We start from the raw sequence: 21180 nt of genomic DNA on the forward strand, positions 1-21180 counted from the left end.
AAACTCTAAATAGGCTTGATGCTTATTTTTGTAATTCTGCACTGCATTGAGTTCTGCATCAGCAAGACTCTGATCAGCAGGATCAAGATGCATTGATGTCTAAGCTGCAATCATGTCATGGTATGCTTGAAGATCAGCAGCTTGAACATCAGAGAATCCCTTTCTATTCAACTCTTTGAGAACCAACTTCACCTTCTTCAGTTTGTGAACAACACCAAACATCTTGCTCCCTTGAACTGTACCACTCCATTGTGCTTGGATAAGAGTCAGAAAATGAGGAACAGATTTCCACATTGTAAAATACTTAAAAGGCTTTTTCCCCCCTGTATCCCTAGGATAGACAGTCAACAATCCAGGGGAATGATCAAAACAACCCTCATTCATAAAACACACTTCAGCTGAGCTATAAACACCTAACCACTTAGGATTAGCCATTATTCTATTAATTTTAGAAAAAACTCTAGCTGCACCATGCTGCTTATTGTTCCAAGTGTAGAAATTACCCACACTCTTAATATCTTCCATACTACAGAAATGCATACAATCACACATATCCACTATTTCAGTATTCCTAACAGGGGAGCCAACTCTCTCATCAGTACTCATAACACAATTGAAATCTCCACACAAGATCCAGGCATCCTGTGTGTTTAAAGCTTTCAAATCTTTCCACAACACTTCTCTATTAGAGCTATCATTGAAAGCATAAATGAAAGTACAGAAAAAACTAGGCATACCACTCACTGGTTGAATGAAGCAATGCATAAACTAACTAGAAGCTGCTTGGATACTCACAGAAAAGCTTCCTGGATTCCAAGCCAAAATAATTCTGCCACCATTATGATAACTTGCATTACTAGAGAAACACCAATTTGGGAAAACTCTTTGGTAAAGCTTCCCTAAGTTAGGAAGCTTAACCTTATGCTCTAGGAGACCAACTAACCCCACATGATATTTATGAAGAAGATGCTTCACAGTATCCTGTTTCTGAGCTAGGTTGATACCCCTAACATTCCAAGATAATATCCTATCCATAAGATTTGGAAGAGTTCCCTCTTCCTGTGCTACCCTCCTCAATGTCATCTTCCCTATCCAACTCAGCAGTACTGCAAGCACTGTGACCACCATCATCATTCAGTATTTGGAAAGAATTAACAACTGGTGTTGGAACCAAATTGGTAGGTCTAACCCTGATTGGCCTGAGAGTTCTCTGAAACCCCTCCTGATCCACCTCTGGTGCCACCACTTCTGTGTGATTCTGAACTTGTTTTTTCTGCACCCATATTCTCTTAGTTTTCCCCTTCCTACACTCAATGGTTGAATGTCCAACTAGTTTGCAATTATCACAAACAGTTGGTCTCCACTCATAGGTGATAGGTACCTGAACCAGCTCACTATGCTCATTCATAAATGAAACTTGATCAGGAAGCTTTTGTGTGATTGGCATATCAACCAACACCCTAGCATACTGAAGTTTATCCCTACTCACAGTGGCTGCATCCCTCTTAATTGGTTTGCCTAACTGACTCACAATCTTGAAAAGAGATTTTTCACCCCAATATTTAAAATTCAGAATCAACTGAATCCAGATGGGGACAGATTTGATCTCTTCCTTCTCCATATCCATATCAACACTCCAGGGTTTCACTATCATAGGTTTGCTGTCAAAGAAAAAATGGCCAGAAGTGACTTTGTCTCTCATGTCCATAGTCAGAAATCTCACTAAGTAGATCCCCTTTTTCACCAACACCACCTTATTAACATTAAAGTTCTTCCAGATTCTCCTAATAAACCCTTCCATAACATGTATTGGGGGATTAGCACCAATAATATAGCAGATTATGGAAGAATTCCAAAAATCCACCTCATCCTGTATATCATTAAAATCAATCTGTACAGGGCTAGAAACAGGATGCATTTCAATTGGATCAGGTGGCCTAAATTCATCATCAACACTATCAGCCTGTTCAGTCATTACTTCATCAAATTGTTGCAATATTGGAATGGAAATCGTACCAATATCAACATTAGATGGAGTATTATTCACCTTGTTAGCTGATCTGTGAACAGATTGCATCCACTCATTGAAGGAATGCCTGAGTTCAGAACGAGCTTGCAAGTGTTTCAATCCAGATTTGGGGGTGAGAATTTCATTTTCAATCGTCAAATCCAGTGCTTCGACTCCTAAAACCTCCTCAATCGATCGAGTCCTAAGAGCCTGAGAATCAGATGAAGGTCCTCTTGGTTTCTGCTTTGCATTGCCATGCTTACTACCTTGCATTTTGCCCCCAGACTTCCTTGCCATGGCAGCAGTGCACAATGGAGATCATGCACCGAAGGGAAACTTGGGGGAGAAGGCAAGGTTTTCTCTCGCTTCTCTCTAGAGTTTCTCTCTCTTTAGATTGTAAGCTTTTTGTTCTATCCAAGTTGCCAATTAGGTTATGATACGCAACTTGATGAGATGACGCACACACACCGCTAGCTCCCGGTCAAGCTCTAGGTCAAGCTCCGACTTCAAGTAAGACCCTGAATTTGTATACTTTCTCCGTTTCATAAACATCGCATTGTATTGCACTACAAGAATTTGTACCTTTAACGACACCCTAATTATGACGGGTTAAAAATCTCGTCGTAAAAGTCTTTTGCGACGGGGCTAATAACCAAACAAAGACGGGAACAACCGTCGCAAATATCTTTTACGACGGGTTAACGACGGGATTTTCCATTAGCGACGGCCCCCTTTTATGACGGGTTCGCGACAGGAAATCCCGTCATTAATCAACGATTATTGGCCTTTAGCGACGGGATTTCCGTCGTTAATGGTACATTTTCTTGTAGTGTTGTTTTTTACACTATTCACACTAGACATTTGCTTATCTTTTACGATTCATACTTAAGAAAATTGTATTCATAGGACATCTTGTTAGATTCATATTGATATATATTTTATAAATATCAATTTTTTTTATAATTTTTACATTTACATAATTTGAGATATTAGAGTCAAAGTATGTGTTGGAAAGCAAAAAGTCAACCATTGTGCATATCTAAGGAGCGGAGGAAATATATGCTTGTTAAAAGCCCACATGTCAAACAAACATGTGTGAATAATGTCAAAACCCAATTATATTATGTAAATAAGAACGAGGAAAATATATATTAAAGGCACGGGCATCCATGTTGTTTGGGAAAAAGTAGGTTGTCCTTTCCACACGATGACATGATAATTGGCGAGTAACCGATGCCAAAATTAGGATATGTATGCCTTTATTTCTCTAGTGACAAGTTTTCTTTTTCTTTTTCTTTCCCCATCTGATTTTTTTTTTGTTTTCACACCGATTTATTTTGTTGACTTTTCCAACTATTTGGCCGATGTTAATGTAGCGGTTGTCTTTGAACATTATGATTGTTCTTCTACACACGGTAACTACACCAAGGGAAGTACGTACCAACATAATCTCGACCGCCTTTTCTCAAGCCTCTCCTCCCAAACCTCATCTCGAAAGTTCTACAACACCACTATTGGCGATTTTCCTAACAAAGTATACGCCATTTACCAATGTCGAGAGGATTTGAGCTTCGAAATATGCACCAAGTGTATCCAAGTTGCGACGATAAAAATATCACAAGTATGCCCGTTATATGTCGAAAGCATAGTTTGGTATAACGAATGTATGTTAAGGTATGCAAACCGTTCCATTTTCTCCTTGTGTGAGACAACTCCAACAAGAGAGTCATGGTATGAAGGTAGTGTCTCGAACTATGTTATGTTTAGTCCAGTAGTCAAAAGAACGATGAATACGATTGTTAGGCTGGCTTCTCGAACTACTGCTCGGGGACATTTGGCTAACACGTATGCCAATTGGACATCGATAGATAGAATGTACGGCTTTGCTATGTGCACACCTGATATAAATGAGCTACATTGTAAGAGATGCTTGACAATTGGTTTAGATGAGATATCTGGATTTTACAACATTAGTAAGGTGGTGACTGTCTTCTATCCAAGCTGCCAATTAGGTTATGATACAGAACTTGATCGAATGACACGTATACCATTGGTACTCGCTCCATCTCCGGCTAAAGCTCAAGCTCATATTCCAGGTTAGATCTTGCCAACATGCATACTCCCTCCGTCCCAAATTAATTGTCGCGTTAAGTTTTTCATAGAGTTTTATGTGATAAGTAGATATCGATTTATCTATTACTCTGTATATTTTATGAAAAGTAGATGTAGCAGCAGATAGTGGAGAAATATTTTAATTGAATGATAGAAAAAGTGGGATCCTAACTTTTGGTAGAGGAATAGAGAAATAATAAAGTATTAGTAATTCTTCTCCTGCCCTTATAGCAAGCAGTGCATAGAAGAGATTAAGATTTGGCTAGGTGTTACTGCTACTACTGTTGATTTACACCATCTGCTCAGAGGGATTGGTCATAACAGGCATTCCAAGTTTCAGAAACAAGTCTATTATGCAGGGTTGGCAGCAGCAGTGTACTCTGTATGGCAGTGTAGAAATGGTAGCTTCTGGGATAAGAGTGTTCCAACTGTCCAGAATATTGTAAATGGAATTAAACAGATTGTTAAAGCTAGAATTAAGGTAGTGATGCCTAAGAAAGTTAGTAGGAGAGATTACTTGTGGTTTATGGCTCTGTGAGCTTGTGATTTTGAATAGTTGTGTGTTTGCTTGCTCTTAGGTGATAAGGTCCAACCTAGTTGGTTCGTGTCCCTTTGAGTTAAGCTTAGGTTGTTTTGTTGAGATTAATATTATCATTACCTTGCCTAGCAAAAAAAATAAAGTATTAATAAATCCATGCCGTAAAAATAAAATATGACAATTAAATTGGAACGGTTGGAGAGATAAAGTGTGAAGATTCATTTATACGGAGGGAGTAGTACTCTACTTGCACTTACCCTAACACGTATGCATCACAAGTACTAAGCATGTAGATTAAGCTTAAATTCATTTGGGAATCTTGTAGACAGTAAAATTAGTAACTATTGTGAATTTAGCAACTAATGTTGGAGTAAAATTAAGGCATGGTTGAATACGGGTTGTAGGTCTTCTTCTATTATGCAGAGTTATAGGTGGATCGACAGAATAAGAGGTAGTTTTTTCAGAAGAAGTGTAAGATTTGCAGCTCTATTGGCTACTGTATACCATGTGTGGATGCAACGTAACCTCGCTCCATGGGAGCATAAAATGCAGCACCCTGATATCGTTGTTGGAACTGTTAAAGCAAATTTATGTCTCAGAATATGTAAAGTTATGCCTGGAAAAGATTAGCTCCGTCGATAAGAATTGGTTCTTTTCCTTGTAATTGATGTTCAAAGGTCTATGTGATAGTTTTTGGTTAAACATTACTTAATTTCTGGTGTTTTGGGTGTAAAAGTAGATTATGTTGTTTGTGGAGTGCTTTCCTTTGGGTTTGGAAAGACCCTTCCTAGAAGGTAAGTCCCTCCCCCTTGTCTAGTTGTTGTGTTGGGGCCTTTGAGCCTTTTTTGGCAATATATTTTTCTTACTTACCAAAAAAAAAAAAAAACTTGTTGACAGTGAGGAAGAAAGGATCCACACATACCATCGTTGCTGTTACTGTTCCATTAGTTCTTGCAGTCGTGCTTTTCTCAAGTGCTTGTTTATGCATCTATTGTCACAAGCGCAAAAAATCTTCCGCAGGTAACTTTCAAGTTTGTGTTGAAAAAAATTAATAAAAACCTAACAAATAATTAAATGTCTATATGTTTGTTTTTTCAATCGAATATTACAGATTTGGAAGAGATTGTTGGAGTAGAGTCAATACAATACGACTTCAAGAAAATAAGAGATGCAACAGAGAACTTCTCCCCAAGCAATAAACTTGGCCAAGGTGGATTTGGTGGGGTTTACAAGGTACACTTCTACATTCCATAACAGGTTAAGTATATACTACATCCGTTTCATAATGATATTTATATTTATATTTATATTATCTTTGGACATGAAAATGTATTATATTATGCTTTTATCCCATAAATTTTACATATATTATTCCACTCACTTTTTCTTATTTTAATCATTTTTTTCTTACCTTCACTCACCTTTTTACTTATTTCTCTTACTTTATCCAATCACTCATCTTATTATACTTTATCACATTTATCTTAATATTTTGGCAAATAATAAATGTAAAGATCATTATGAAACGGTTCTAGTACTAGCTATTCCGGCCTTCTAATTTGAGTGTCGATGATTGACACATTTATTTGATCGAGGTCAAATGAAAAGTCCACATGATATAAGAACTTGTTGATAAAATCTCATTTTTATTTTATATATCGACGTGTTATACACTACAAAAATTTGTATCTTTAACGACAACCTAATTACGACGGGTCAAAAATCCCGTCGTAAAAGCCTTTTGCGACGGGGCTAACAACCAAATAATGACGGGAATAACCGTCGCAAATGTCTTTTACGACGGGTTTACGACAAATTTACGACGGGATTTCTATTAACGACGGCCCCCTTTTAAGACGGGTTCGCGACAGGAAATCCCGTCGTTAATCAACGATTATTGGCCTTTCGCGACGGGATTTCCCGTCTTTAATAGTACCATTTCTTGTAGTGTTAGGGTAAACTTCAAGATGGGCAAGAAATAGCAGTGAAAAGGTTGTCAACATACTCAGGGCAAGGCACTACAGAGTTCAAGACAGAGATTCTTTTAGCCGCGAAACTCCAACATAACAACTTAGTGAAACTCTTTGGATTTTGCTTGCATGGAGAAGAAAAGTTGCTAATCTACGAACTACTACCCAATGCAAGTCTTGACAAAGTCTTGTTTGGTACAATCTTCTTAATTATTCACCATTAGTCTATTTTCTTTATAATTTGTACTAAAAGTAACACAAGTCCATCTATCATATAACATGTCTATCCGTAAAGTTTTTTTTTAGAAAAAAGCTGAGAGACTTTCTCCCCAAGTTTTCTCTCGGTGCATGTTAGCTTAACGTGCACCGTAGCCATGGCAAGGAAATCTGGCTCAAAATCTCAAAGCAGCAAGCATGGAAATGGCAAAGGCAAACCTCGAGGTCCATCATCAGATTCACAAGCTTTGAAAACACGCAGTATTGAGGAGGTTATGGGGGTAGAGGCACTGGATTTTGGGCTCGAAAATGAAATTTTCACGCCAAAATCAGGTTTGCAGCATCTTCAAACTCGATCAGAAGTGAGGCATTCTTTTAATGAGTTTATGGAGGTGATTCATGGCTCAGCAAATCAGATGAAACAAGGTACTGCTCGATCTAATATGGAAGTGGGTACGATTTCAATTCCTATATTGCAGCAACTTGATGAGGGGGCTGCTACTGATAATGCACCTATTTTTGATAATAATGTTGAAATAACTATGAAATTGAATCCAGAACAGATTGTTTCTGATAATGTTGATGTTAGTGAAATTCATAGTGATGAGAGTAACCCTGTTGAAATTGGTTTTGATGATATTCAAGAGGAGATTGAATTTTGGAGTTCTGCTGTGGTGTGTTACATTGTGGGGGCTAATCCTCCTATCAATGTCATGGAGGGATTCATTCGAAGGATTTGGAAACAGTTGAATGTTGATAAGGTTGTCATGGTGAGAAAGGGGGTTTTTCTGGTGAGATTTCTTACTATGGACTCGAGAGATAAGGTGTTGAGAGGACACTATTTCTTTGATAGTAAGCCTCTTATTCTGAAACCTTGGAACTCTGATATGAACATGGATACACCAGAACTTCAATCTGTGCCAATTTGGGTGTAATTGAAGCTAAACTTCAAGTATTGGGGGGAAAAGGCTTTGTTTAAGATTGTAGCCCAGTTAGGCAAGCCACTAAGGAGGGATCAGGCCACAATCAGTAGAGATAAACTTCAGTTTGCTAGAGTCATGGTGGATGTACCATTGTCTCAAGAGTTGCCTGATTTTATTTCTTTCAGAGATGAGAATGGCATTATGGTGAGAGTTGCCATATTTTATGAATGGAGGCCAACAATTTGCACTAAATGCAAGATGTTTGGTCACCTACAGACTGAATGCACACAAGGTCAGAAGAAGATCTGGATTAGGAAAGCTCAACCATCTGTTTCAATTCCAGTTCAATCAACTGAGCAGGGTGAACATGTGGTTAGTCCTATTGTGGATCAAGAAGGTTTTCAAAGATCTTTGAGACCAATTAGAGTGAGAGTTGGTCTAGAAACTCCAGTTAGAACTTCTAATACTTTTCAGGTATTGGAGGCTTCTTTAATTGATAAGGAGGAATTGGTAGGAGAACAGTATAAAGGGGATGAACAAAGGATAGTGGTGCCTGGAGGAGGGAACTCTTCCAACTCTAATGGATAGAGTGTTAGCTTGGAATGTCAGGGGCCTAAACTCAATACAGAAACAGAATGAGGTGAATCACTTTATTCAGAAGTATGCAGTGGGTTTGGTGGGGCTCTTGGAACATAAGGTGAAGCTCTCTAATATAGGGAAGCTTTATCATAAAGTTTTTGTAAATTGGTGCTTTACTAGCAATTCTAGCTATCACTCTGGTCGTAGGATAGTTGTAGCCTGGAAGGCTGGTTGCTTCACAGTTAACATTGTTGCTGCATCCAGATAGTTTGTTCATTGCCTATGTTACTCCTGTAAGTGGTAGGAAACCCTTTTATTGCACTTTTGTTTATGCTTTTAATGATGCTGGTATGAGACAAGATCTATCGAGGGATTTGTTATTGCTTAACACTCAAGAACCCTGGATTGTGTGTGGGGATTTCAACTGTGTTATGGCATTAGATGAGAGAATTGGAGCTCCTGTCAGACATAGAGATATTGTGGATGTGAGCAACTGTATGCATGCTTGTGGTATGGAGGACATTAAGTGTGTGGGTAATCTTTTCACCTGGAACAACAAGCAACAAGGTAACAACATGGTTTTTTCAAAAATTGATAGATTTATGGCTAATCATGCTTGGCAAATCCTGTTGCTAAAGTGTGTTTTATGCCAGAAGGTCTTTTTGATCACTCTCCTGGTCTTCTTTCTGTGTATCCCAGAGATGATGGAGGGAAGAAACCATTTAAGTATTTTACTATGGGGAAGTCTTCACCTGTGTTTTCTGAAATTGTTCAGCAGGCTTGGAATACTCAGTTTATTGGCACTAAAATGTTCACTTTGATTAATAAACTGAAAAGAGTTAAACTGGCTCTTAAAGAGTTGAATAAAGTAGGTTTTACAGATATTCAAGCAGCAGATTTGAGAGCTTGTCAGACTATGGTGAGTGCACAAACTGCAATGCATAATAATCCTTCTGATCAAAGTTTTGCAGATGCAGAGTTGATTACAATTCAGGATTATAAGGAGAAACATAATGCTTATTTGGCTTTCCTCAGTCAGAAAGCAAAATTGTCTTGGCTTAAAGATGGAGATGAGAATACTTCTCTTTTTCATCAGAGTATCAAGACTAGAAAGGTACAGAACCAAGTGTATAGCATTTATGATATGCAAGGAAAATGGAAAGATACAGCTGATGGGGTGTCCCAAGCTTTCTTGGATTATTATAAAGTGCTCCTAGGTAGTACTTCTGATAATAGAACACCAGTAAACAAGGAGGTGGTGCAGCAGGGGCCAGTCTGTTTGGATCATCATAAAGCTATACTCAATGCTCCTTATACAGCAGATGAAGTTAAGAAGGCTCTTTTCTCTATTCCAGGTATTAAAGCTCCTGGTCCAGATGGTTTTGGTTCTTATTTTTACAAAGATGCTTGGCATATTGTTGGGGATGAAGTCATTGTAGCCATTCTTGATATGTTACAGCAAGGAAGAATCTTGAAGGAGGTGAACCACACTGTGATTACTCTTATTTCCAAGACTAAATGTCCAAAGGATGTGAGTGAGTTCAGGCCAATTTCTTGCTGCGACACCATTTATAAGTGCATAACAAAAGTATTGTGTGGGAGATTAAGACAAGTTCTTCCTGATCTCATCATGGAAAATCAAGGAGGTTTTGTTCATGGGAGATACATAGTTTATAATATTATGGTTGTGCAAGATTTAGTCATGCATTATGGGAGGAAATGAGTTAAGCCTAGCTGCCTTATGAAGATTGATCTTCAAAAAGCCTATGATACTGTTGATTGGCATTTCTTACAGGAGATGCTGGTTCTTTTGGACTTCCCAAAGCAATTTGTTGATATGGTTATGCAATGTGTTACTACTCCCATGTTTTCTTTGATGCTGAATAGTTCTATGCATGGGTTCTTTAAATCCAAGAGAGGATTGAGGCAAGGAGACCCTATCTCTCCTCTATTATTTTTCATTTGCATGGAATATTTGTCTAGAATTCTGAATAGAGTGAGCTCTATGCATCAGTTCCAGTTTCATCCAAGGTGTAAGGGGATTGGTCTTACTCACTTATGTTTTGCTGATGATCTGATTATCTGTAGCAAGGGAGATTATCAGTCTATTTACTTGTGGCTTCAAGCTTTCAAGTTGTTTTCTAATACTTCTGGCTTAAAGGCAAATCAGCAAAAATCCTCTATCTACTGTCATGGCATGCATGAATCTGATATTCAGAGGGTAGTAGATGTTTCTGGATTTTCTAAAAGTATGTTGCCATTCAAATATTTGGGGGTCCCTATATGCTCTAAGAAGATCTCTGTGGCTCAGTGTGCTCATTTGGTGGATAAGATAATCACTAGGATAAAAATTTGGAGTTCTAGGAATTTATCCTATACAGCAAGAATGCAGCTTGTTAATTCAGTTTTACTAAGTTTGCACATGTATTGGGCACAAATTATGTGCTTCCAAAAGGTGTTCTTCAAGATATAGTGAAGATCTGTAGAGCCTTTCTATGGAGTGGCCATGCTTTCAGTCATAAACCAAGCAACATAGCTTGGGATAAAGTTTGTAGTGACAAGCACACTGGGGGGTTGGGTTTTAGAGATGTTCAGAAGTGGAATATTGCCTTTATGGGGAAATATGTTTGGGCTTTAGTCAAGAAGCAGGATAATGTGTGGATTAGGTGGATTAATTCAGTCTACTTAAAGGATGGGGATTGGTGGGAGTATCAGCCTGGTTCTACTGCTAGCTGGTACTGGAAACAAGTGTGCAATACAAAGGAGCAGCTAAAACAGTTTTTTACTTGTGCAGATTTTGAGAACATGCCTCATTATTCAGTGAAACAAGTGTATGAGAAACTCCTAGGGGACAAGCCAAGGGTGCATTGGGATAAAATGGTGTGGAATAGGCTGAATGTTCCAAAACATAGATTCATTTGCTGGTTGGCTGTTCAATCAAAGCTTCAGACTACAGACAAACTAGCAAAGATTGGCATTAGTCAATCTGCTAGTTGCTTGATTTGTGGCTTGGATGATGAGACTCATCAGCATCTCTTCTTTCAGTGCCAGTATAGTAAGCAAATTATTATAGCAGTCCATCAGTGGATAGGTTTCTCTATTCATGGCAATTTGGTTCAGTTAGTCAGAAAAGATGGACAAAGTAAAGCTTCAAAGTTCAGGAAGCAGGTGTATTTTGCAGCTGTTGGTGCTGCTGTCTACCTGATCTGGAGGTGTAGAAACACAAGTTTTTGGGATAATTTCATTCCCACTGTCAGTCAGAGTATGAAGGATTTGAAGCAAATGGTCAAGAGCAGAATTCAGGTAGTTCTGCCAAAACATGTAAGCAAGAGAGATAGTGAATGGTTCACAAATTTGTAATAGCCTTTTAGGCATTCTGGTTGTGTTTTAGAGCTTGTTTAGCTTTGTGTTGCTGGTTTCAAGGGCATAGAGTCCAACCTAGTTGGTTTGTATGACTTGGAATTGGCTTAAGTTGTAATTGTTTGATCCAATTAATATATTTCTCTCTTGCTTAGGAAAAAAAAAACATGTCTATCCAGTATTAATTCCTCTTGAAAACATTGCAGGCCAAAACAAACACACATCGTTAGATTGGGAAACGCGCTACAAAATCCTACTCGGGACAGCCAGGGGTCTCTTATACCTTCATGAAGATTCAAGGCTGAAGATTATCCATCGCGATCTAAAACCTAGCAATATACTTCTGGACGAAAATATGAACCAAAGATATCAGATTTTGGATTGGCAAGACTAGTGAGAAGGGATCAAAATCAGGCTGATACGAGTAAAATAGCGGGAACATAGTAAGTACATACTACCTCTGTTTCATAAAGATTTTATTGTTACTATTTGCACAATTAAACAAAAAAGTAGATAAGTTGGCTGAATATAATTAATGAAATATGGATAAAGTAAGAGTAATGTGTAACAAGGTGAATGGGTGTAAGAAAAAAAAAGAATAAAATAAGATAAAGTGGGTGGAAAATTGTAAATACTGTGGGGTAAGAAAGGTAAGGTAGTATATTTTCATGTCCAAAAATAGAATAAATCAAAATGTAAACAACATTATGAAAATGACTAAAACGTAAAGTGAGATCATTTTGAAACGGATGTAGTAATACATTTCATTTTCTATTTCGTGGGCTCGTTTTTTAATGCTTAACCTGACTCGTGAATTACCACACTACAGCGGATACATGGCTCCGGAGTATGCACTAACAGGTCGTTTCTTAATCAAGTCAGATATCTACAGCTTCGGAATAATAGCTCTAGAAGTAATAAGTGGTCACATGTGTAGTTCAATTTCCTTCCCCTATAATGAAAAAAGTCTACCTCTACGAGTAAGTTCATAGTAAATTTTTATATAAAGCGGTCATACACAAAAGACTATATTGATGTCATATAAGTTAAGCAATGGAATCAATTAGTTAAGCACTGAAACTAATTAATTTTGCATTGAAACCAATTAGTCAAACACTGAAATCAATTAGTTAAGCACTAGAACGTACTAATTAGTTAACCAGTGAACCCAATTACACTACAAGAATTTGTATCTTTAACCACAACATAATTACGACGGGTCAAAAATCCCGTAGAAAAAGCCTTTTTGCGACGGGTCTAACAACCAAACAAAGACGGGAACAACCGTCGCAAATGTCTTTTACGAAGGGTTAACGATGGGATTTTCCATTAACGAAGGCCCTCTTTTATGACGGTTACACGACAGGAAATTCCGTCATTAATCAACGATTATTGACCTTTAGCGACGGGATTTCCCGTCGTTAATGGTACAATTTTTTGTAGTGTTAGTTCAGCAATCAAAGTGGTTTTTCCGTAAGGCGGTCTTACACAAAAGTTACCGTTTTAGTTATTATTTTGTCCTTTGAAAGGTGAAACTTGTTCATATCGTTATTCTAAAACTTGATGCTTAATTTCAGGCATGGAGCCTATGGAAGGAAAACGCAGCATTAGAGTTGGTAGATCCTAAAATTGATGGAAAATTTTCGCGCGCTGAAATGAAAAGATGCATTCACGTTGGTATGCTTTGTATTCAAGAAGATGCAAACAAGAGACCAACAATGGCTACAATTGTGTCGGTGCTCAATGGTCACCAAGTGGCTTTCATTGGTCACCGCTGATTGGTCCATCATCAAACATTCACAAGAACTTTGGTGTAAAATCCTCTAATGAGTTCCATTCATATATGGATGATATAACAGAAGTCTATCCTAGGTAGAACAAGGGCTTTGTAAAATGTAAAATGTAAAATTTAAAATGCAACTTTTTTCCTAGGCAAAGTGTTACATATGATTTTTATTCATAGCACAAAGTTGATCAATTTCTAAAGTCCAGTATGATATCGATCTTATGTAAAATATATTGCACATATTTATGCATCGATGCTCTATCTTACTCGTTCATTGATGTGAACTAATGCTTTTTGAAAAGTTCAATCCTCGGTTGCTCTTGAAAACAAATACCGGCTCTTTTTTTGTTTTTTTTTGACAGAGGTGAAAAGGGTACAAACAACCGACTGCATCATCCCTTTTCTAACTTTAGAAACTAGATTATGGGGTGGCTGCACCGTTAGTCTACTACTTTTAATACAAGCAACAAAGCTAAATTGATGGGCTAAGCCCAGGAACTCCTTAACTATGTGAGAAATTCTAAAATCTGCTTTCCCAGGAGAGGAGAGAGCATCCACTGCTTCTTGGCAGTCGGTTTTGATGATTACGTTGGTAGCCCTAGACCCCACTGCTTTGAGACCATGAAAAATCGCTAAACATTGCGCCTGTAGTGGGCTTTCAGCAAAAATTCTACTACCTCCTTCCAAAAGACCACTGCAACTTCCCTCCTCCTTCCATGCAATCGCCGCCCCCCACTCCTTCGTGGAGCGTTTGTTGAAGTGCTTCCATGTTGCATCGACTACCATCGAGCCAAACGTACCCCCACGCGGACAGCCTACCACCCATAGTGGTTTCGTGATTGTCTTCGTAGCGGTTCGAACCGCTCCACCCTCTTTAACCTGCTTTGCCGCCCCCAAGGATTTGAGCCACCTTGATTGTCATTCCTGGATCAGCATGATAACTCTAATAGGGGAACAAGCTTGGTGCCCGAACACCACCTCATTTTTGTGTAACCACAAAGCCCATAATGTTGAGATAAACTCAACGGCTCTTGTATCATCTCTTTTATCTTTATGGAAAAAGAGAGATAAGAAATTTTTTATCCACACACCCAAATTCATGTGCGTGTTGGACGGTACTACAATACCAAGGCCCCTTGCCTTCCATAAATGGTCACTTATAGTGCAATCCCGAAAGAGGTGTTCTGCTGACTCCGCCGAGATACGACATAAGGGGCAATCTTCCACTACCTCCACCTTTCTTCTTCTCAAATTTGACCGGGTTGGGACGGCGTTATAAATGAGTTTCCAGCAGAATAACTTCCATTTGGGGAGATATTGAGCTTCCAAAGATTTTTCCAAAAACCCGGACCAACTATTTAGGATTCTTGGGTGTCAATGAGCGACCAGTAAGCTGACTTGGAAAAAAACTCACCCGTCTTTCCTTCCTTCCACCAAAAGCCATCTTCCGAATCTGCTATAGGAGTACGACATACGAAAATTTTCTCTGCAGACTCCCTATCGAACTTCCCTCTAATTGCTAGCATATCCCACAGCCCATTCGGTCCAACTAGATCAGCAACCCACTTTGTAGAACTAGCCGAAGCAGCAGGCTTCATTCTAACAAGGCTATTCCCCGCCCAAATATATGTATGAACGTCCGTTGATCGGTCGTCCCCTATCGATCTTCTAATACCACCCTTTAAGCAAACAATGCTACCACACATACTCTTTGCCGCCCATGAAGGTCTATACAGTTGCTTACCCGCATAACCATTGGAGACCGGGTCCGCTCCGTACTTTGCCCGAAACATTTTGCTAGCAAGCAGGTTAGGGTTAGAGTATAATCTCCATGCTTGTTTTCCTAGGAGGGAAGAATTGAGTGGTTTAATGTGTCTAATTCCCAAACCACCACTTGACTTATGCATGAACAGAACTTCTTTCTTCTTCCAATAAGTCGGCCTTTTGGTCATCGAGGAACTCCACCAAAACCGCATGATCGTTGCTGTAATTTTTCGCGATATCCCTTTCGAAAGAAGATAAAGGGAGAGCACATTCGCTGACAACATGGACAAGATTCCATTGATCAAAATAATTTTGCCAGCTTGAGAAATATTACAAAACTTCCAAGAAAGAATTTTTTGCGAGACTTTGGAGTGAATATCCCATGAGAGAACGAGAGCTCATACCATCGATGTCCATTGGACATCCAAGGTAAATACCCAATTTATCTTGACATTCCACTCCCAAAGGTCTCCTCATTTGATCAATAAGGCCCGAGGAAGAGTTCGGGCTAAAGATGACGAATGATTTCTCAAAGTTTATCATTTCACCTGACATGTTGCAAAATTTGGAGATGCATCCTCGAAGGACTCTGCACGATTTCGGTCTTGCTTTAAAGCAAAAATAGAGCTTCATCAGCAAAAAATAAGTGAGAGATCAGAGGGGATGATCTTGCTATTCGTAACGGAGAGAGATGCATTTTAAACTGCAGCCAAGACAACCTCCTCGAAAGGACCTCTATACATAGAATAAAGAGGTATGGTGAGAGCGGATCGCCTTGCCGGAGACCGACCTTAGGAGCGAAAGGGGCGGTAGCTTCACCATTAACCAGGACGGAATATGAGACCGTAGACACACACTCCAAAATAATCTTCACCCATTGAGGGGGAAAAGCCATCGAGACTAGAACGTTTTCCAAAAAATCCCATCGAACACGATCATATGCCTTGCTTAGGTCAACCTTTAGGATTCCAGCTGACTGAGTACCCTTCGCTTTCCTACGCACATAAGCCATAAGTTCCGAGGCCATATAACAATTATCAACCATTAGCCGTCCAGGAATGAATGCATTTTGATAGTCAGCCACAAGAGAAGGGATAACCAACTTCAACCTATTCACAAGACATTTCGATATAACCTTATAAGTTGAGTTGCACAAACTTATAGGTTTAAACTTACCCACTTCCTCTAGACGATCGACTTTCGGGATCAAAGTGATAAAGGTCTAATTGACCTCTTTTAATAAGTGACCAGAAGCGAAGAACGATTTCGTTCCATCATAGATATCCGCTCCAACCTCCGACCAGAATTTTGGAATAAAAGTCGGCGGTGCACCGTCAGGTCCCGGTGACTTCAACGGCTTAGAACTGAAAGCTTCTACTTTAATCTCTTCATTGGTGAAGGGGGATCGGAGGACAAATATCTGATTTGGTCATCACTAAGGCGAGGCAGGTCTGACATCCATTCTTGATCAATCGGAAAATTCGAATTGTCCTTCTGTAGAATCTCCATGAAGTGGGAACGAAACGCTTCCTTTATTTCCAACGGGTCCGTGACCCATGACCCATCCCCCGCTTTAATGCCCCGCACTTCATTCCTTGCTGACCTGCATTTGACACTCTTATAAAAAAAAATTGAGAATTGGTCTCCTAGGGCATACCATTTGGATTTAGCCCGCTGCTTCCAATACCACATTGCTCGGTGGCTTGGGCTGAAAGGCAGCTCCTTTTTTCCAAGTTATGGCCCGCGTCCGATGGGACGCAATGTTTTCTTGTATGGCCAAAAGTTCAGTCTCAAATAAGCTCCAGTTTAGCCCTAGGTGTTTTTTGAAATCCAGGCACCATACCTTCGTAGCGCGAACCACGTCGTTGATTTTACTCTGAACCGAGAACAAGTTGGACCCATGCATCTTCTTTTCCCAAATTTGGTGAACCATGATCTTGATTTCTTCTTTGTAAAGGCATCAAGCTTCGAGTTTGTAAGGCCTTTTTCTTTTCGTTGGTGTCGGAGCCAGGTGCAAGATTATAGGGCTATGATCTGACAAGAAGATAGGGTGGTTCGAAATCTCAGCTTCGGGATACATCATGCGCCACTTAGCAGTGGCATAAGCACGATCAATTCTTTCCAAAATAATATCTTACCCCTTTATGTTATTGCACCAAGTGTACTTTGCGCCATGAAAGGGCAACTCTGACAGGCCACAACTTACTCTCCAATCTGAAAACGAGGTCCCACCTCTTGCGCAGTGGAGACCCCCCATTTTTTTATCAGACCGTTCCACTTGGTTGAATCACCCACTAAGACCACTTTGTCTAAACCAACCATAAGGTCCTTTAAATTATCCCAAACTTGGGGTCTATTTTGGACAATAGGCGAACCGTAAACAAAAGCAGTAAAATATTCATTACCACAAGCAGCTTGAACCTTACAGAATATGAAATTCTCAGCTACTACTATCACCGATACTACTACCTGCGAGGACCAACACAGAAATAATCCTCCACTACTTCCCACACTATCCCACCCCACATTTCCCTGGAAGCCTCTACGAGAGAAAATAGGCTCCAGTTTACTGCTATTACACTTAGTTTCTTGCAAGAAAATGAAATCAACACTACTAGAGGATGCTAAGCTACAAATAAAACTAACTAGGGGAGATGCACCCTCGGAAATCCCCCTACAGTTCCAAGCTAGAACACTCATTTGATTCCGGAAGGCTGGTTCTAGCCCGCCGCGCCGTTATCCTTGTCTGAGATGACCACAGAGTCTACTGAAGAGGCATCATCACCGTCGCTGAGCCCATATTTCATCTTTCCCTTTCCCTTATAGTCCTTTTGGGTGTTCCTTTTCTTTGCCATAGAGGTAGAGGCCTCATTGTCATTGCTCCTTTAATTATCAACACCACACATCTCTCTTTCCGGGTTGCTGTCCTCGGAGCTGCTGTTATGAAGTTGGCTTGCTAGCACAACCATTAGTGTCCATAGCTTTTTCTGCTTGTCTTGTTTTCCTTTGTTCACCTTTGCACTAGCCATGGGCCCCTTCCTCTTCCCTTTCTTCACTTGCTCAGCCAACGCACCGTCACTCGATTTTTCCGACACATCTCCTTCATCCTCCGAAGATATCGGAATGAAGTTCATATCCCGAAGCGAGCTCATGATGAACTCGTCACCTTTCGACACTAGAAATTCTGAAAGTGCTGACTCAAAGGATGTTTCCGTGGTCGACGAGTTTGGTGGAGCTAGGGGGACAGATGCAGTGGAATTTGGGTGAGGGGGGATTAATGCCCTAGATTGAATAGAAGGTTCTAGTGATGGGAAAGAGAAGTCCTCCTCTGGCGAGAGATGAAGATAGTTTTGAGTATGGGAATTCAATGGGTTTTGGATTTGGTTAAGAGAGGCGGGTGGGTCATTACCAAGGGAGGCCAATGGAATTGGGGGTAGAAGACCAAATTGAATTATTACAGAGGTGTTTCCATTGGGGACCAGTTGGGCTTCTCTCTCAGTGGGCGTAAACGGGTTAGATAATGGGGAGGATCGAAACACAAGTCTGTCCCCTTCTTCTAGACAAACTTCAAAGTTTGGATTTAGTAAGTAACTGTTAGGTTATGATACATATGAAAAACATAAATCATGCGGAAAAACCTTAATGCCAGGAAACATATTATCTACACAAAATCAGTTAGCATAATTCAGATGCATACACTTTGAAGCGTGCCCTCCCTAGCTGCGCCCGAACCGAACAAGAACAATTCTTTAGGACTCCAAGTGTCGTCCCTCCGTAGATAGTCCACAACACGTCCGGATCCGCCTTAAGATTGACCAACTAGAATCGCCCTTAAGGTACTATTATTTTCGGCTAAATGGGCAAGTAATGTGACTGGTTTTTTTGCTCAAAAATCACAGCTTTTATTGTATGAATACTTGTTAAAAAACTCGTGTATGAATTTATGACCCTAGGCATATATTTATAGAACCATGGAAAAGGATTTCGAGTCCTGTTAGAATACTAATTAATTAATTAGAATCCTTTTAGAACTCTAAATAATTAATTTTATCTTTTAGGATTAGGATTTAATCATAGCACGAATTCCGATAGCTTTAGGATTCGTATAGCACACACACGAGCACGAGCACAAGCACCGCACCTGGCCCATGCTCGCAGCCCACCTGATCCGTGCGCGCGCCAAGCCTTTGCTGGGCTTGGCCTTGCGCTGGGCCTGGAGGCTTTGGCGTGTGTTGATGCGTGTGGCTTGCTGGGCGACAGCTTGGCTTCGTGCTGGGCCTTCGTCTAGCAAGCCTCGTCCGATGCTAATTCGTACGATACGCTTCCGATTAAATTCCCGATTTCGGAATTCATTTCCGATACGAACAATATTTAACATTTCCGATTCCGGAATTAATTTCCGTTTCGAACAAATATTTAATATTTTCGTTTCCGGAATTATTTTCCGATTCTTATAATAGTTCTGATTCTGACTATATTTCCGTTTCCGGCAATATTTCCATTTCCGATAATATTTTCCGATATGTACCATGTTTCCGTTTCCGACAACATCTACGACTTGGATAATATTTATATTTCCGATACGATCCATATTTCCGTTTCCGGCAATATCATCGTTTCCGGAGTATTCATTTACTTGCCTTTGACGATCTTAGCTCCCACTGAAACCAAGATCCGTCGATTCCGGATATCCATAGATGGAGTATTTAATTCCATTAAATACTTGATCCGTTTACGTACTATTTGTGTGACCCTACGGGTTCAGTCAAGAGTAAGCTGTGGATTAATATCATTAATTCCACTTGAACTGAAGCGGCCTCTAGCTAGGCATTCAGCTCACTTGATCTCACTGAATTATTAACTTATTTAATTAATACTGAACCGCATTTATTAGACTTATCATTGAATGCATACTTGGACCAAGGGCATTATTTCCTTCAGTCTCCCACTTGTCCTTAGGGACAAGTGTGCATTTCCTAATTCCTTTGTCGCTCGATGCTTGCTTTTGAACATAAGGTAAGAGTTGTCATCCTTATTATGTCCAGAGGTGTTTCTCGGTTTCAGAGTTCAACTGATCAAATAAACTGAAAATCATAGCCTATGATTCATCTGAGCACGGCCATGCATTTTACAGTTTCTAGCTCTCCGAGTGGCCTTGTACAACTTTCAGCATCTCATCCCGATTTATGGGATGACAATCCCAATCTTGCGATCTTGAGATTAGACTTCGTTTGATAGGTGATTACCTGAGCGTTGCCTTTATAGCCTCCTTTTACGGTGCGACGGTTGACAACGTCAAAGTAAGCAGTTCTCAAACAAGTAATCTCAAATCACTCAGGTATTGAGGATTAGTGTCTAATAATTATAATGAAATTTACTTATGACATATTTTCATCTCTTACAGTAAAGTTTCATAGGTATGTCCGATACTAGTCTTCCTAAAGTAAGTATCTATGCAAATGATTACGACATTGCCATGTCCACATAGTTCAAGAAACAGAACCACTAGTCATCTTGCATTCTAGTCGTCTAATGTTTTCTATGCGTCTATCTTTATAGAAAACTCCGACCAGGGAACATTTTCAACTTTTGACATTCAAGTTCACTTGATAGACGTTTCTTAGTCACAGGACTTGTCCTGACAGTCTATCTTGAATATATTGTCAAATTGAAGGGACTCGTCATTTAATACTAAACCAAGATTAAATGGAATATGAAAATACATTTCATATATGATAAATGTTCAACCCCAATGTTTTACAACCATGGGCCTCAAACCCATCTTTAAAACAGTTCATGGAATTCAAAGCTATGCTTGATTTCCAGTGCTACAACGTGAGTGTTGCTTCTCACTTGTTGCATAGGTTTAGTTATCATGCTTTTCCAATCTTAATATCCTTTTCATCGAATGTTCTTCGAATATG

At 39.6% G+C, this 21180-nt stretch overlaps 1 protein-coding gene and 1 pseudogene across 1 annotated transcript; both read left to right on the forward strand.

Moving 5' to 3' along the window:
* Positions 1-3311: 3311 nt before the first annotated feature.
* Positions 3312-5585, forward strand: LOC130462933 (cysteine-rich receptor-like protein kinase 26; the record flags this gene model as incomplete). Its single annotated transcript, XM_056831923.1, has 1 exon — positions 3312-5585. A coding segment is annotated over one exon (798 nt), but the record flags the coding sequence as incomplete, so codon positions are not given.
* On the forward strand, positions 4221-13721 carry LOC110785928 (cysteine-rich receptor-like protein kinase 44; annotated as a pseudogene).
* Positions 13722-21180: the final 7459 nt, after the last annotated feature.

The sequence above is a fragment of the Spinacia oleracea genome, chromosome 6 (genome assembly GCF_020520425.1).
Source record: "Spinacia oleracea cultivar Varoflay chromosome 6, BTI_SOV_V1, whole genome shotgun sequence".
NCBI classification, from domain to species: Eukaryota; Viridiplantae; Streptophyta; class Magnoliopsida; order Caryophyllales; family Amaranthaceae; genus Spinacia; species Spinacia oleracea.